The sequence below is a fragment of the Hyperoodon ampullatus genome, assembly GCF_949752795.1.
Source record: "Hyperoodon ampullatus genome assembly, chromosome: 4".
Taxonomy (NCBI): Eukaryota; Metazoa; Chordata; class Mammalia; order Artiodactyla; family Ziphiidae; genus Hyperoodon; species Hyperoodon ampullatus.
In genome coordinates this window covers 40,329,964-40,348,473 of record NC_136917.1, presented here as the reverse complement: position 1 = coordinate 40,348,473, position 18,510 = coordinate 40,329,964, and the positions used below count along the sequence as shown (strand labels likewise).

Sequence of the window (18,510 nt, the reverse complement as noted above, 5' to 3'; positions counted from 1 at the left end):
TCCAGCAGCGAGGAAGAAACATATGCCATGTACGTGATGCTTCTAATGTTACAACCCAATGTTTCCAACAAAGAATGGGGTGCAGTCAGCCAGGGGAGTTCAGTCCACCTCCAGACCTGGGCTGTTCTAACTTGGACAACAATGAGTTTGGTGGACTGAGAAGTCCATCTCTGATTCAGCTTTAAGGGAGCTTTGATTCTCTGGCCAAGAGCATGCCGCTTGCTGGATGCATGGGAAAGACAAAGGCAGTGGCAGAACGGGCTGGCAAGGGGCTTGCTGGAGTGGCTTACTGGCAGTGAGGTGTACACAGAAGGCTTAAAAGGAAGGTCAGTTTCCGCTTGGGAAAGATAAATGTACTCAACTGTCACAGTCTTAACTTTCTGCTTATCTCTGTGGCCCCTCCAAAGAGAAAACACAATCAAAACATCTGGATGGGCTAAAGAGTGGTGTCATGGGAGGACAACCAGGAATGGAAATAGAAACTCTGAGTTCTAGCTCCAGTTCTGCTACTGACTCCTTTGTGTGGCCACATACCTATCACTCACACTCCATGGGCTCTGGGTGGCTGCTTTGGGGTGATGTAATTACATATGTCTAAGTCTCAGTATCCTTATCAAGAAAAGATACACGTTAAGAGTATTTACCTTGTGGTGTAGAGGGAAGATTAAGATGATCTATGTCAAGAACTCAGCACAGTGCCCAGAATATAGTAAGTCTCAATAAAGTTTAGCCATTCTATGAGCACTTGTAAAGTGTGTGAGATAAGTGAGCTCAATGGTCTCTTGCAGCTCTAACCTTGTTTTTACTCTAAACTTTGGGGAGATGAAAGAAAAGGGGCTCTGGGCATGCTGGCTAAGAAATCGAGGCTCAGAATTTAGAAAGCAAAGGCAAGTTTGCCATGGCTTCTAAGGAATGGTGACACTTATGTTTTGTAATTTGAGCTAATGTTGATTATTGCCAGACAAGTCAACTTGCAGGTTAAAATAATGATCACAGTGCTTGGAAAGTACTGCAAAAATAGAGCATAGTCATTTTCATATTGTTGAAGCCCCACACTGAGATGCCTGCGAGGTATAAACTCCTAGGGCTGGAAAGAGCCCTGGGTTCTTCTAGGTTCCCCTGGCAAACCGTTCACTCTCTGAAGAAGAGTCATTAAATAAGTCAAGAACCACCTACACCTGGATTACTACTGTCCCATGAATGGTGATCCTTGAAGATGGTCCTACAATAGACTCCATCTACAAAGGTTCACAGATTACTACCTTGTTACAGTTTGAACAGGGCTTTGCCTATATATTTTGTGACTTGGCATCTCCTTTCCAATTCCCAATACATAATAGGACCTCCACACTGTGGCTAGCCCATGAGGACAAATGACAAAACAGAAGCTCTCCTGGTGCCGATGGGCCAGTGGATGGAAGTCATTCCAGTAGAAAGTGATGCCTCCTGGTAAACCCAACCCACCTTTCCTAGTTTCCAGAGTTCTGTAGACTGGAGCTGGCCCACCCAGACTGCCATCTCTAAATTCTACACACTCTCTTAGAAATGCAAGTGTAGACAGTCTCCTCAACTAGACCAAGCTATTAGATATTAATGTTCAGACAACACCTACCTCACTCCAGACCAGCATGGTACCGAATATGACCTGTAACCCATCAAAGAAATTGTCCCCTATGATGATCACAGTCGCACCTCCCGTCGTCCATCCTTCACTCGGGCTGATGGCTTTGATACAGGGAGTAGCTGCTTTTCAACACACATGAAAAAGAGAAGGAGTCGGCTGTTAGAACCAAACTTTAATGATGGGAGACTTGAGGAAAAGAAAAAAAAAATCTTTTATCTTTTCACGAACAGAAAGTCCCTCAAGATCTCAGCATTTCCTAGTCACATTAGGACCTGAAACCTCAGGGTGCAATTTCAGTTTTTAAAAGCAAGCTTTTCATTGTTTCTATTAAGATACATATATGTTACCCAAATCTTTTTCAAACCTGAAATCTTATGAAATAATATGTAGAAGCAAAATTTAATTTATGAAACGCTAAGGATTTGTTTTAAATGGGTGATGTTTTAAAATACACTGGAAACCTCATAGAATTGCTTCATAATTAAATACATCTCCTGAAAAGAAAGCTCATAGATTTTTTAGATAAACATTGCTGTTTGATGGGAAGGGAAGAAAGAGAGGAGGTTGGAGCAGAACATCATTCTTGTTCCATGCCTTCTGTCTGTACCACTAACAGAGCAATATTCCTGAATAAAAGTCACTAAGTTCTTTTCAATAAATGTCATGGATCCCATTTTATAGATGCAAAGTATGCAGGTCACTCAGGGTGAATTATGTAACCAAATAGCTGAGTCAGGGCTGAACCACAGAAAGTCCCATGACCTTTGCTTTGTTGTCATTCCCAGGCATAAAACCCAAGAACTGGCTTTTTCAAAACTTCCTATCTCCTTTCTTTCCATTATAAATGGCCCTTGGAGATGGGAAATAATTTGCAAATACTGTGATTCCAAACAGACTAGAGGTGGTTTGCCTGATGAGCATGGCGTGCTGTCAACAGGATTACTAGGCAAAAATGAAATCTCTCAGAGAGTACTTTGGTACCACTGAGGATTTTTAACTCCACAATGCCATGCTGCTGTTTTCATGATCACTTTTATGAAAAGGAACAAAGCAAAATTCTAAAGCAAAGGAGATATTGTCTAAGGAGAGAAAATGAGACCCTCCTCTTTAATAAAATGTTTATTAAGTACCCCAGACTGACTTTCCAAGTATTGAAGCCAATGAGAGCACCAGTTAATTTTAACAGGAAGAAACTGGCAAAAAAATTATTGGACTTTGTCAAATTTGGCAAAATGTCATGCTTTAACTTTTGCAAGAAGAAAAGAAAATATGAAGCCCAGCCCGCTGGAACCATTGCTCACGTGCCACCACATAAACAAGCAGAATGGGTTTGATTTTGAGTCAAATTTATCTTATAAAATTGCACAGAGAAATTTGGAAATATCCAAACTAAACATTTCATGTTGGCTGAACTCACAGCAATGCATTTACGACTAAAACTGGGCAGTTCAGATGCCTTTTCTCTCCCCCACTTTCTCCTAAAAACAAAATAATTAATCAAGGAAATGTAAATGATTCATGGCTTGAAAATTCTTGTTCAATTTTTGACACATATAAAGGTTGTGATCAATGTTCCACAGGCATAGGACTTTTTTGTAAAATCTTCCTTTAAAAGTAACCACGTTTAAATGCATGATTGAGTACTCCTAAACTAATGATAGAATATGATGCATGATTCCAAGTAATTTAAAAGAGAAATAAACTACATTTAACAACTATATAAAATTCTTAAAATATAAGCAGTTTGGAAACATTCTAGTTAATGTCTCAAAATCTTAATTCTTAATTTCTAGCTCAGTATAAGTACTTAGTTGCTAGAGTGGAGTAGAAAAAGTATTACTATATCCCTGAATACTTCTGAGAAGAATAGAATATTGGTTTAACTGAACTGGTCTTGAAAGACTCCTGCCTGATGGCAAAGTGTGGAATCCAACGGTATCATTAAACTGACCCTGTGATTGCCCTCATAAACCACAAAATAATCTTGGTGTTTATTATCTGTATTAGTTTAGGGATTTCTTTTAATTTTTTAAATTTTATTTTTTAATCACACAAGCATGTTCCTTTAGTTAAGTATGGACTCCTCCAGGCTTTCTCATTGTTGCACAAAAGCAGACACAAGGGTGTGTTGGTTTATCTTTGATAGACTCTCCTATTGTAAAGGAGTTATAATAACGTGGTCAAGAACTGCCAATTTTATACTTGACCCCAGCTCTCTTTTTTCCATTTGTTATTTGTAGGATATAGAAGACATGTAAGTACATATATGTATAGATATGTGTGTATGTGTTCAAACATTTCCTAAGGAAAGTGATAATGTTTTCACCATCCAGAAAAAAAGGTACATGTCAACTAGTCAGAGGTAAATAAGCATCAAGTTTCAAGAGAAAAACTGGTGAAGAAACAATATACAATACCATCTTCTTAGTTTTGGGGGAGGAAAAAAAAGCGCTGGAGGAAGTACTAAAGGAAAAGAGTGGCACCCCTGGATCCATCCTACCTCTATGCTCAACACAATCCACTATCCCTGCTTAAGGAACTAAGTGTCATTCTCAGAACAAGTCAGTCGGGCAGCCCTTTCTAAGTTGAGACCTTAAAGGGTTCCAAAGGTGCTCCTATACATCTGTGTCATGGCAGTCTTGAGAGGAAGCTCTGTGGCACTCCCCCATTGGGAAGATTGGAAAATATGTAAAGGGATCATGGGCTGACCCACTGAGAGAGAGGGGTGAGGAAGGGATGTTACTGGCATTTAGTACCTGGAAGTCAAGGATGCTAAGTTTTCATGCATGAGACAGTCCTGCAAATGAAGAACCCTATAATGTCAATAATGCAGGGTAGAAAACACTGTGACTAGCTAAATGAATCAGGCTCAAGAGCAGTTGTTAAGAACTCACAAATCCATACAGGCCAAGGCAAGAAACACAAATGAATACAGCAGCTCAGGGTCTCAGAATAAGCATGAGATGGATGGCTGCTGATACCGAATTGGGGAAGCTCCAGTCATTGGTATCCCCGCACAGATGAAGTCCCAGTGTGACCTGGTCTTCTGATCTTTCTAAAGAAGCCAGGAACCCAGATTTTTATGTGAAATTTCCCAATCTTTAAATGCTGGCAACTAATTCAATATTTTTTTTAATGTAGGCTAAACAAAATGTTTCTGGACTTAAATTTAACTCATCGGCTGCCATCTTACATTTTTACCCTAGTCACAAACAAACTTGCCAGACTAAAAGGAGCCCAGGAAGTACTTGCAAACGTGCCTAAAATAACAAGTACCCAAATGTTCACTGTAGTATCGACAGTAAACAGTATAAGAGTCTAGGTGCCCCCAATAAGGGAGTGATTAAATAAATTATAGTACATCCATACCATAGGATATGTGGAGTGTCATTAGAATGGACAAAAAATATTTTCTATAAACTGACATGGAAAGATGTCAAAATATGTCAGTAAGTAAAACAAAAATCAATTTGTAGCTTGATGAATAGTGTGATTCTGTTAATTTAAAAACTGATATCTATTAGCCTATATGCGTGAGCGTGTGTAGGTATGTGTGAACAGGTATGACAGACAAAAGTCTGGAAGGATGTACATGAACCGTCCCCAGTGGGTCCATATGAAAAAGGAAGGTAACTAGAGAAAGGAGACTATTAAATTCTACTCTATAGATAGTTGTATGGTTTGAATTTTTCCAGTGAGCCCATACTAAGGCAATACACTTTAATTAAAAAAATAACAGCAGAGCCTTTAATTCTGTGCGACATAAACGTTATACGTTTTAGAGCAAATTGATACTACTTTTTTTTTTTTAAGCTCAGATGTGCTAAATAACAGACCCTGAGCCTCCCCTTCCATCTTCTCTTGGGGTATGTTTTTTCTGAGAAAGCTCGGAGAACATCTGCAACGACTTGTTTTTCTTTCACTCAGGATATCCAGAGAGATGCAGAGGGAAGGTAGTTTATAATAGTCACGGTGGATGTGTTCGGTGAAATCTGAAGGTGAAAAGACTCATGAAAGAGTTCAATCCAGCCCAGGAGTGTAATAATCAATACAATTCTATCTCCAAGGAAATATTATGGAATGGGGGAGAGGAGTGGATTTGAATACAAAACCACTTTTACCGGCCAAATCTTGATTTAATTAATGAAAGAGTCTTTCTTCCTCACCAATGAATTTTCGCACTCTGGGTCTCCACAAGGACAGTAAGCCAATTCCTGGTTCTAAATCTCATTAAAAATAAAAGTTTGGGTGTTTTTTTCTCTCTTGTTTTTTTTTTTTAAACCTCTCCTCCCACTCACAACAGTCACCCAAGTAAAGGAGATTTTTCCTTCCTTCAAACTATGACAATAACATGATTATACCACCACAGTTTAGCATAATGGCTCTGAAATGCTCGTGGCACATTGCAGAGTTAAAGTGGAAATTATTAGGTAGCTCTTCTTTGTTATAATAATGATCACTCCACAAATAAAAGCTCTTCTCCCAAAGGTACTGCAAGGCGCAAAATGCTAATTCTGAAGATTATGTGTGCGCTTTTATTAAATATTACTATGCCCTGCCTGTTTGAGGGCTTCTCTGCTCTGATTGTTTTATGAGTACCATGTTAATGTCATTCCCATCTTGCTAGCAGCAGGCACACATTTTAGCGTTTGTATGAGAGTTGATCAAAGGCCACGTGCTGGGGGAATTGCTGAGAAAACACGGACAAGCGATAAAAATCTAACAGATTAATTGGTTTAAATTTCATTTCAGGGTGTTGAACTTTGGCTCGGAACTCTAATACTACACCGTGAGTCAGGGCCTAATTACCAGATTTCCAATTTGCTTCTGAACAATGGTTGCGGTGAGAAGGAAAAGAGAGGGTAGAACAAGGGAAAAAAAAAAAACAACAACGAAAGAAAGAAATCGTTCAGGCTCCAGTACATATTTAACAACTAATGTTCTGTGTGTAGACAATTGCACCAGGGGCCATTTGCTATCACCTGCTCTACTTCCAGAGCGTTTATATTTCCTTCCAATAACCACGGAAGGCAGAAGAAATCACGGATGGCCTCAGCAGTTTGAAATTTTCTGATTTATAGAATCAGTATTACAAGATTCGAATGCCTGCTCACCCACACTGGAAGTATCAGGCTTTTTATGAGCGAGGTGAATTTATAAACTGGAATCGCCCCTCAGCCTCCAATAGCGATGATCTATTTCATTGATAGAAAGCCAGGGCCGGGAGAACCATGTTTACCTCGGGGTTTATGGGGGGCCTTGGGAATAAGGGTTAATTGAGCTCAGAGGTGCCTGCCCATTTGAGGTGAATTAGTGGTGTGCGCAGCTATCAACAGGGTCCTGGGGCTGCTCTTACTTTTGCCTCTGAAATCTCTTTGTACTGTGATCAATACCTCACTTGTTTGGGGTAGCTGTATAGATGACCCTGGTGCAGCATTTACCATCTCTTATCCCCCAAATGAGGCTTTTGTGACAGTCGATGTCCCATTACAGAAGTCTCACTAGAGATGTGTTGTTTGGCTCTTTTCTCCATCCCTGTATTTAAATACCATGGGGAAACAACGCTCAATCAGTTGGTAAAAGGTACAAATTTAGAAATGCTTTAATCCCACTCCAAATCTCAAAATAAAGTTCCATTGAAGTGGAGGTAATGTTATTTTCCATTTTCTTTGTGTATGGTATATGGAAAAAAAAATGGAAACCCTCCTTTTCCAGCATTCTGTTAACCAGAACTCTCTACTACTGATGAACATTTCTACAGAGCAGATACTGATGCTTACAATGGAGGTGAAGATGCCAGCACCAGCCCTTAATGGCTTCTGAGTAAAGACAGAAAGACGCAATTATGTTAAGTTGATTTTAACATTCAGGGTATTGTAGCATCTGAAAATGGGCCAGAGCTCCAGCTTTTCAAGTTCCACATCTACCACCCAGTGCGACCTTGAAGCAGTCACTTACCCTCTCTCTAAGTCACCCGCTCTAAGCAGTGGTGGTACCCACCTCACAGACTCCTGGCAAAATGCAGAAAGTGCCTGCTTGGGTATTGCTGTTTTACTATGTTCCATGTACATAGGACGCTAGTTGCTGTGATAACAATTACTGTCATCATCAGTTCCCCACTAACCAGAGTTTATTTACTAGAATACACCATAGTCTCACCATCGCAGATTATGAGGCGTATTGTAAAACTTCCCTAGGAAATTTCCAACCCAGTGACTTGCTAACATAGCTAAGCTTACTGAGGAGGTGGATTTGGCATCAGTAATTACAGTAATTACAATTTTTTTTAAGGCTCTCATTAGCCTGGAATGAATATTAATGGCAATTTTTTCAGAAATGCGGAATTAACTTTAATGTTATTGCCACAAGCTCTTGAGACTTGGCAGAAAATGTTGTGAAACCCATGAGCTCAGCTCATTTCTATGGGACACCTGTGACCTCATAAAATCTCAGGCCTTTCTCCCTTGTATCTGCTTGATTTTGGTAAGGTGGTGCTTGGGAGCAACCCTGTTTCAGAGATGGATGGGGACACAAAGTACCCCCACCTGGACTCAGTGCACAGTTATCTGCCCTTCCTGTTTAATTGGAACTATTATTTTTGCTGGTCTTTTCTAAAGTGAAATGATTTTCCTGACTGCTCACAGCTCATCAGCAGCACACCTGCATTCTTTGATCCTGACATCCAGTAGCTGCTGGCCAGGGAGGAGGGCAAACAGAGGGTTTGACCCTCCTGGGAAACCTGGCCCTGTGTATTTTCACCATGTACAGGAAGTGAATCTATTCTGGGTTCACCCACCCTCCAACTGGAAGCCTTAGAAACCAGAAGCAGTTATAATGCCTGACCTGAACCCTAGCACCAGAGGGTGCAAACTTCACTTTCAGAATGCTAACCTCACCACAGACTCCTAGTCAACTAATAAACAGATAAACACATTTGACAGTTTCCTCACTCAAGATGGAGCAGTCTTTGTAACACTTATGCTCTTACTTTAACTTTACTAACCAGATTTATTTCTGCCTTCCTTTATTTTCTTTAGTAATTGCTTTATGCAGTTAAGCATTTTATTGTTTATTAGGGTTTTTATTTGGGTTGGTTTTGTTATTGGTCTGCATTTATTGCCCCATCCACTAGCATATCTAGATATTACTTGGCAAAGAATCACATATTATATATGCAAAAGAGCCTCCCTCCTTCTCTCCCCGCACCCTCTGTGTGTATGTGGGTGTTTGTGTGTGATGGTGTGTTTGTCACTCTGAAGAGAACTGTAACCCATGATATAGATATTTCTCAACACCAGATGCAATTAAATCTATTAAATATTAAATGAGGAGTTCAAGAATTTCAAGTGTTTTTCACCCTTTATTCCAAAGTGACTTCATTTGGCAAGAAAGCCCTTTGCTTTGACATTAATGGCTCTCTCAGAAAACAAGTGAAGGAAAAATTCATAGTTGCTAGATGGAAACATGGATCTAATATCCATCTACATCAAGGCAGAGTTAACCCAGTGGGGCTGTCTAGGTGTATCTAAACTTAGCAGAATACCTAAGTTCCAAACTATGCCATTTGCTAAATACAGAGCAAGTCCAAATCATATCTACTTCCCATTTATTTTGCAGATTTCTTATTCTGTTCTGAATTAGCAGAATTCCTCAACAATGAGTGGACATAGATCTGAACAAGGGAAGGACAGAAATCCTGGTACAGAAATCCTGGGGCAACAATCGTAATCCGAACATTCCAGGACAAGCACTTTGGGATTTCTGAGTTTGTCTATTTGTGATCCAGAACTTTGTGCAGGTTCACTACACAGGGTGATTTAACAATTTAACAGTGAAAAATCTTGACATTTTGATGTACCTGTAACTTCTAAATTGCACTTGAAAGACTTGTTGAAGGCTTTTTGATTTAATGACACGCAACACAGCTTTGTTTCATAATATGCAAAAATTGTTTGTTAAAAACACTTCAGGAGGGCTTCCCTGGTGGCGCAGTGGTTAAGAATCTACCTGCCTATGCAGGGGACACAGTTCGAGCCCTGGTCCGGGAAGATCCCACATGCCGCGGAGCAACTAAGCCCGTGTGCCACAACTACTGAGCCTGAGCTCTAGAGCGCGCGAGCCACAACTACTGAGCCCGTGTGCCACAACTACTGAAGCCTGCACGCCTAGAGCCCGTGCTCCGCAACAAAGAGAAGCCGCCGCAATGAGAAGCCTGTGCACCGCAACGAAGAGTAGCCCCTGCTCGCCGCAACTAGAGAAAGCCTGCGCACAGCAACGAACACCCAATGCAGCCAAAAACAAATAAACAAACAAATAAATAAACAAAAACACTTCGGGAGCTCAGAATTTTATAATTCAAAGAGGTGAGAATGTACTGCTTTCCACCTCATGTTTGATCTGTCAAATCCAAAATTAAAATGTACAAAATATTAATCCTAGAGCAGCTCAGAGCAAATAATGCCATCAGTTTTTCTTTTTCTTTTTTCTTGTTCTATGACTGTCAGCCACCCCTTTGCAAAGCAACAGAGAAAAATTATCATGGAGGGTGGGAGAATCCTCAAAATGAATTATTCATGGATCCAATTGTGATATTTGTTGCAACAATAGTAAATTCACTTGCCTCTGATTATACAGTAGGTAAATAACTCTTTTCTTCCTGATGAGAACTTTCATGCACAAAATTATTTTTAGTCCAATTCTCCTGATTATCCTGTTATAAGAAAAGTTCTAGAAATGAAAGTCAGGGAAGAAATGGAAATGAAAGTCACTTTCCAAAAAAGGACACCCAATATTGTGAAAAAAGGAAACAATTTTCAGGTTAAAAAAAAAAAAACCATGTCACTGCTTCTTCATGGAATCCTCAAGTGTTTATTTGCAAGCAATCTTCCTGGGCCTGGAAAATCATAAAGTCAAATATGAGCAAGTCTAGTGGAAAATCTGTGACGCTAATCTTGGCTGGAGCCGTATTTTTAACAGGCCTTGAATGTGTGTGCCGGATTATCCAGATGGTCATACAGGAATCGGCCTGATAGGATTAAACCTTTATGCTGAACTCTGCTCCATCTGTTCTCCAAGGTTTGCCTTTCCTTATCTGAATATGAATTTTTAGCCTCCTTGTGTCTGGGAGTCGGACTAAATTCAGCATTCAAAACAGAGATGTGTGCAGATAGTTTAACATTTCACTCGTTAGTCTCAGTTGACATCAGCTTGGTCTTTTTCTAGTAAATATTTTTGCGAAGAATTTTCCTAAGAAGGAATTTAAAAGTATGGAGAATCTACTTTTTTTTGTTAGATGGCATTGTCTTACTCCTCCTATTGAATTCTAGGACTCATTCCATTCACTGTCCTAATAGGGGTTTACATTGATGTTTGCACATAAAGATAGAAAAGCAAGACCTGTATCCCCTCTGCAGATCCGACTTTAAGAAGAGATGACATATAATTCCGACTGGATGAATGATCCAAGCAGAATATATTCATGTGTGCTTTGTTCTTTTTCTCCATTTCAAGAGGATTAGTATTAGTCAGCGTTTGATAAAATTAGCTACAACAGCTGTTTCTATCATGTTCATTAGGTTTTCTATGTTTTTAAGGAGGCTTTCTCAGGGGAGGGGGTTTGTAATTCAGAGCTCCATCTTCAACGAAACAGGCTGATGTTTGTTTTGCCCTCCTGTGCATCTATCCCTGGAAGCAGTGAAGTTACTCATTTCTCAGTTGGAAAAGCTGGCTTGGGGCAAGTTGCCAATGGGCCAGAGCCTGGTAGATGGTTCTGGGATTTCCAACCCTGTGACAAAGGAAAGGGGAGGGCTCTGACTGCTGGGCTCAGTGAAGCAAACCAAGGTGCAAATGAATACATAAGCTGCAAGAAAGAGGGATCATTCAGAATCCTACATTGTGGCTGGTTTATGGCAATGTGGTCATTAGATGTGTTGGATTTATGCTTGGGATGGAAACGCAAGAGCCAGCAGCCTGTGCAGCCCAGCCCTAAGAAGAGAGGATCCCCCTAGCAGTCTAGCAGGGCTCCATCAGCTTTCCATAGTCCCCTTGATAACCCTAATTCCTGGCTCTATGCCATCATGAATGGCAGCAGCAAGCAGCTAATCAAAAATTTAGGCTTTTCTACACATAGGTCTAGTTATTATAAATACACAATACCCCTAACTGATGAACAGTCAGGGGCCAGAGAGCAGTGGAACTTCCCATTCAAGCTTAGGATGACTTAGGTTTATTGGTATAACTCTCATAGAACATATGTATTTGGCTCCTTAAATGGACAAGAATTCTAGTCAGGTGATAAGGGGTGGTACCAAGTAGGTGATCCTAACTGATGAAGCCCACTCTAAGTAACCTCTTGTAAAATAAACATGCTGACCAAACACAGTCCTAGCACATATTCTCCACATTTTATCCTAAACAAGGACACTGCACTGGATGTTCAATCCCATTACTTAAATCTGCTTTGCCCAATATGGTAGTTACTGGCCATATGTGGCTATTGAAATTTAATTTTTAATTAACAAAAAATTAATAAAAATAGAAATTGCTTTCTGGGTCACACTAGCCACATTGGTCAAGAGCTACATGTGACTAGTGACTATCACAGAGGACAGTACAGATATGGAACATTTCCATCATCACAGGAAGTTCTATGGGACAGTGCTGATCTATGGATCAAGTGTAAATAACTGAGCCTGTCACTGACAGAGAATAATCAGAGCTACCATTTATGGGGTGCCCTCCACATGCCAGGAGCTGTGCTAGGAACAATTAATCTCTAATCCCTCCAAAGGTGATCACAAAATCAAGCGCTCACAGGGCCAGGCAGGAAGGTAAATAAATAAAATGGGCTAGGGGTGACACAATGGGAGAGGTGGGGAGTGTGGCCAACTGTAGAGTGTATCCCCTACCCAAGAGGCACACAACTTCTCAGTTTAACCTAATTGTTTCCATTTGAGAATGTGGCACTACCAGCCCTACCAGCTCTTCTGAATATTAAGAGAATGTGCACATCCAGAGTTTCATATAAAACATCTTCATTTTTAATTGTAAAGCAACAAATACATAGTTTCTTAAAGCAACATGCAAACCAAACCTAAATATGACTTAGAGCTGGATTCAGTCCATGATCTGATCCATCAGTGTGCAACTTCTATAAATCCTTGGAGGGCCAATCATCTTTTAGTTATTAATTTCTGAAACTGCATGACTAATACTGCCACTGACTCATCAAACAACAGACACAAACCACACCACTGTCAATTCTGTCTCTGATTGTTCAGTCCCTCTCCCAGAACAACACAGAAGTCCCCAGCTAGCCCTCCTCCGCTGTGCAGATTTTCTATAAGCAGTTTGGGAGACGAGCTCCGTGCTCCTGAAGGATTTCTACTGTCATCATGCAAGACAGCATAGATAGTGACTTTTTAAGGAAACTACACTTTGAATGTGAGCAGCATCTCAAAATCGACCTTGTCCAACCTTTAGTAATGCACAACTCTTGCTTTGTGCTTTTCAGAATAGTACTGCTTACATTTCTATCCACAACCTAGGCTGCTACTGCTAACGTATTTGAGTGAACTTTTATTATTGAGAACCTTATCGTTTAGAGCCAGTTTCCTCTCTTCGCTGACACATTCGGTGATGCTGCACTCCAGTGTTTGTCATAGCACAGATGTTTCCGTGGTGATGATCAGTGACGTCACAAGCACCAGGATGTGTATCATCAAACTCATACAGACAGAGGAGCAAAAAAGAGTGAGAGCTCCACTTCCACTTGAACTCCATGTTGGACTGACTTGGCCGCCTCAAAAATTACTCTTTGGAGTCTGGGCTGTTCTATCTGGACTGCAAAGGGCAAATACTCACACTTACCTGTTTGTGGTTCATTTCTACTATCAGATTATTAATTAGGTGCTAAGTCCCATGTACATACCAAAACCCAGATTACCCTGCCTCTGATGCCCACTTTCAAAACAATACTGCCCTGCTCAGAAGCTTTCTGTCGTTTCCCCTTAGCCTACAGAATCAAGTCCACCCTTACAAGTCTGGCTGATTCTCCCCTTCCAACCTCATCCTCCACCTCTCCCAAACTGGAAGAAGGGCTCAGCAGCACTTGGGACCACTGGTTCTGGATTCAGGAGGCCTCAGCTCACATTCCAGCTTCTCCACTTAGCAGCCTGGGCAACTTACTTCACTTTTCTTTTCTTTTCTTTTTTTTTTTAAATTTATTTATTTAAATTTATTTATTTTTTAAAAAATTTGTTTATTTTAATAAAAATAAATTTATTTTTAAATGTATTTATTTTTGGCTGTGTTGGGTCTTCGTTGCTGTGGGCAGGTTTTCTCTAGTTGTGGCAAGTGGGGGCTACTCTTCGTTGCAGTGCGCGGGCTCCTCATTGCAGTGGCTTCTCTTGCCGCAGAGCACGGGCTCTAGGCATGCGGGCTTCAGTAGTTGTGGCTCACAGGCTCTAGAGCGCAGGCTCAGTAGTTGTGGCGCACGGGCTTAGTTGCTCCGCAGCATGTGGGATCTTCCCGGACCAGGGTTCGAACCCGTGTCCCCTGCGTTGGCAGGTGGATTCTTAACCACTGCGCCATCAAGGAAGCCCCTACTTTACTTTTCTTATGCCTCAGTTTCTACCACTCTAATTGGGGATAATACTTAAAGAGAACCCACCTCATGAGGTTATGGTGAGGTTTAAATGAGTTCACCTAAATTTACAGAGCTCAGCACAGAGGAAGAAATGAATAAACGTGAGACAGAAGGAAGGTGGGGAGGAGTCGCCAGAGGAGGAGGAGGAAGATCGGGAAGAAGAAAATAAAGATGATGATGGCAGACTCTCCAAATACACTGTCTCCAAACACGCTTTGCACATTTCCACCATTTCTTTTCAAGGAGGTTATACCACTCACTTCCATCCAAATAGTACTTTGCTGAAAGGCTGGTCTTTTGTGGGAAGCTGTTTCTAGCCCAGTCTACAAAACACTAAAACTTCAGTGAACTCCTTCATTTGTCACTTACTTCACTTTTTCTTGAACTTTTATCTTTGTATACAAACAGATGTGTGTGTGTGTGTGTGTGTATACAGCTGGGCATGCGTGTGTGTGTGTATATATATATATATATATATATGCAAAACAACCCAACTATCAACACGTCCCTCGAAGGCAGGGACCTCATTCATTCACAAACTGGATAGTCCGTGCTCTGCACTTAACCAATACCTGACAATTAACTAGCACTGTTAGGTTTTCACAGGGGTTACCCATAATTATCACAATTAATATCAACCCCAAGTGGTGGGCAAGGAGATGATATTTTAAATTCCACTTTACAAACGAGGTAACTGAATCTTGGACACTCACTTGAACTTGAATCTTTGAGAATCCATATTGGTTGATAAAGTCAGATCTTTAAAATACCCAAACTACCCTTCAATTTTGGTATTTATCTGAAATTTCTGCTCAGTTTCGCTAAAATATTCACTTCGACCATGTAAACACAGCCAAAGTCCCATAAAATCTTAGTTGTGAAATTCCTTATTCCCAAGATAGAGGGTGGATATTTATTAACTTTACAGAATATTACTACTCGATTTCCAAGTAAAGTTATTTTCCCCCTAAGACTCAGCTCCACATATGAATTATAGTAAAATCTCTCTTTACCTTCTACTGTTTCCAAGTTCAAAAAATGGCATCCTAATATAATACCACAAGTGCCAATTTAAACACAAGAACACTGAAAATACTGCCAGACTTTGAGGCTTAGAAGCTTTTCTACTGCTGTAAGTTGGGCTGCTAAACACATGGTCAAGAGTCCGAACATCAAATATAAGTGATAGCAGCACTATGAGAACATACATCTTTAAAACTGTAGGGCAGTTCCCCTTAACTTTCATTTTCAACTTGGACATTATCCATCTCAGTGGTGTTCATTATAGAATTTTGCACATATAAAGAAAATAATAAAAGTTTACTGATTAAATAGGTTATCCTAAAATAGTACCTTAATAACATTTTCCCTAACTTGTCTTTTTTTTTTTTTTTTTTTTTTGAGCGACAAGGATTGGATTCCACAGGCTTTAGCTAACCAAACCAAGAAGAGTTTCTAGGTTTCTGCCAAAGTTGAAAGGTAGAGGAATCTGAGGTCTGACTTTATAGATTTGCTGCACATAACAGTTACTGGAAGAGCACAGCTGGTGTGGTGATTCAGCCAGAAGATTTTAGCAAAGAATGACCCATGGACTTCCCTGCGCAGTGGTTGGGAATCCACCTCCCAAAGCAGGGGACACGGGTTCGAGCCCTGGTCCAGGAAGATCCCACATGCCGTGGAGCAACTGAGCCCGTGTGCCACAACTACTGAGCCCACACTCTGGGACCCACGAGCCACAGCTACTGGGCCCGCGCACCTAGAGCCTGTGCCCTGCAATGAGAGAGGCCACCGCAGTGAGGGGCCCGCGCACCGCAGCGAAGAGTAGCCCCCGTTCACCACAACTAGAGAAAGCCCGCGCACAGCAACGAACACCTAACGCAGCCAAAAATAAATAAATTAAAAAAAAAGAGAGTGACCCAAACTCTGTTTTCCTGCTCTACTAGGAAATGACAAACCACTCTGGAACCGCTGGCACTCATTTCCCTCCCCCACAGCCCCACACATAACACACCTTAAAGCATCTGCCTCCAAACCAGTGCGTAGGAGCTGCTCAGCCTGCTGCCTTCCCAACTGCGCTCAAAAGAGAAGTAGCCAAAGAATAATAAGGAATGAAAGAAAGTTCTCGATTTGTACCAACCACATTAATTTTAATCATGCTTCTAAATAACAGCCAGAGCCTACTGCTATTTGTATGTATTCTGACATTTTCATTGCTGTGCCCCAAGGTGGATGAAAGAAACTGATGTGTTGAGAAGAAGCCCCAGACCTGGCGCTGTCTCTGCCTCTATTCCCCATGCTTTCCTGCTGTACATCGCTCCCGAACTACGGGGGAAGAATGTGGGTTTGAACAACTGGCGTCCTGCTGATTGCAACTGTCAATTAAATAAGCCAGTAACACAGGAGCGTATGTTCACACATAAAATATTAATTGCACAGATTGGGGTAAAAATGTATTAATACTTGGGTTCCACTTTCATGTTTAGTGGTCAGATAAGTGTTCGGCCAATTCAGTTCTGTTTCTGCGCCCCGCAGTCTCGACAGTGTTACTTTTGTGTTTCACTTTTCTTTTCCTTCTCTGGTTACCGTCTGGTTTCCCATGTTGGTGCCTTCATTATGACTGACCAGAAGCATACGTTTAAACAGGATTTTAATTACTAGGTCATCTCCTAGCCAACTTGCCCAAGGCAGGCTGGCAGAAAAGCCCTACAATCCATGCCTTAGACTTTCTCTTGCTCCTCTCCAGGTAAATCTCTTTTTTTCTGAGGACGCTAGAATCATGCTGATGGCATCATATTCATCTGATAAAGATGATGATCACCTAATTTCTATAAAGTTTCATTTCTGTCCACTGAGTATTTCAAGTTGCAGGGCTGGCACAGAGTGGTTGAGATGGGGTGCCTGATAGCGTGACGTGATACCAGGATTTTTTTATCTTAACCCAGAAAAGCACCTTCCCATATATCACTGCACATGCCAACTAACGTACCCTGGGGATTTAGCACAGATCTGGCTTTTCAATTTGCCTTTGAGTAACGTCGTCAATTTGCTTCAATTGAAGCAGGAATTATATTACATGATCAAATGGCAGGAGAATTTCTCTCCACCTCTGAAGTCCAATGGGAGGGAATCAGCAATGACTAAAGAGTGGGAAAGAACAGTGGTGATGGCCGACTGCGTCAGCTACTTGGAGGTCCAAATGCTGCAGATACAAAAATCTGACTCTTTTTTTTCCTTTTTGGCCACAACCAAATTTTTGAAAGATGGCTTCAGTGTCCCTCATTTGCTAAATGGAGAGAGTAATAGTAGTGCCCTCCTATGGTGGTTAAGAGCATTAAAAGAGATGATATAAAGTGCTCAGCATTAAACCTGATGTTAGTAAACGCTCAAAGGCTGCTCTCATAACAACAAAATCACCATCACTCGAAACACTGGTCTAAAAGTTAGCATTTTACTGGGCAAAGAGTTCTGTTAACCTGTGATTATGAAAATACATGGGACCCACTTCTCCAGGTCAAAGAGAAAGCAACCTATGGGAAATTTCCAAATTTATTTTCTCAAAAATGGATCTAAGACCTAAGCCACTTTCCCATTTAGGTCTCCCCTAAGCTTCTTCTATTTTTTTTTTTAACATCTTTATTAGAGTATAATTGCTTTACAATGGTGTGTTAGTTTCTGTTTTATAACAAAGTGAATCAGTTATACATATACATATGTCCCCATATCTCTTCCCTCTTGCATCTCCCTCCCTCCCACCCTCCCTATCCCACCCCTCTAGGTGGTCACAAAGCATCCATCTAGCTGATCTCCCTGTGCTATGCGGCTGCTTCCCACTAGCTATCTATTTTACATTTGGTAGTGTATATATGTCCACCCCACTCTCTCACTTTGTCCCAGCTTACTCTTCCCCTAAGCTTCTAATATTTTGCTCTCATGTGGAATTTTGGAATGCTTTCCCCTCTGCCTAAATTGCTTTCCTCTTTGCTTGACGAAATGCTACTCCTTCCTTCTTATTTTAAATTTTAAGTGTCCTTGATTCTTCAGACTTGGCTGAGTTCCCTTGTTTAAAGCTCCCTTAGCAGTCTGTATTTCTCCTGTAGAGTGCTTACCATCATTTCAATTTAAGTAATTCTATGTGCAATCATTTGCTTTATATCAACACATAACTATGCACACACACGTGACTGTATACCTCATAATGTCAACAACTGTGGCTGCCTTGTTCACCTCTGCATCTCTATTG

General features: G+C 40.9%; 1 protein-coding gene across 11 annotated transcripts in view; it reads right to left on the bottom strand.

Moving 5' to 3' along the window:
- Positions 1–18,510, bottom strand: part of EBF1 (EBF transcription factor 1) — a gene marked incomplete at both ends in the record, with an annotated part of 393,806 nt that overhangs the window by 95,281 nt on the left and 280,015 nt on the right. For 7 of the 11 annotated variants that reach the window (XM_079701899.1, XM_079701894.1, XM_079701901.1 and 4 more), the window contains one exon: positions 1,613–1,743. In XM_079701899.1, the coding sequence (XP_079558025.1) occupies positions 1,613–1,743 (131 nt within the window). Of the gene's footprint in view, positions 1–1,612; positions 1,747–18,510 lie in introns of all 11 variants that reach the window. The other 4 variants (XM_079701898.1, XM_079701900.1, XM_079701893.1 and 1 more) reach the window with 1 other exon arrangement.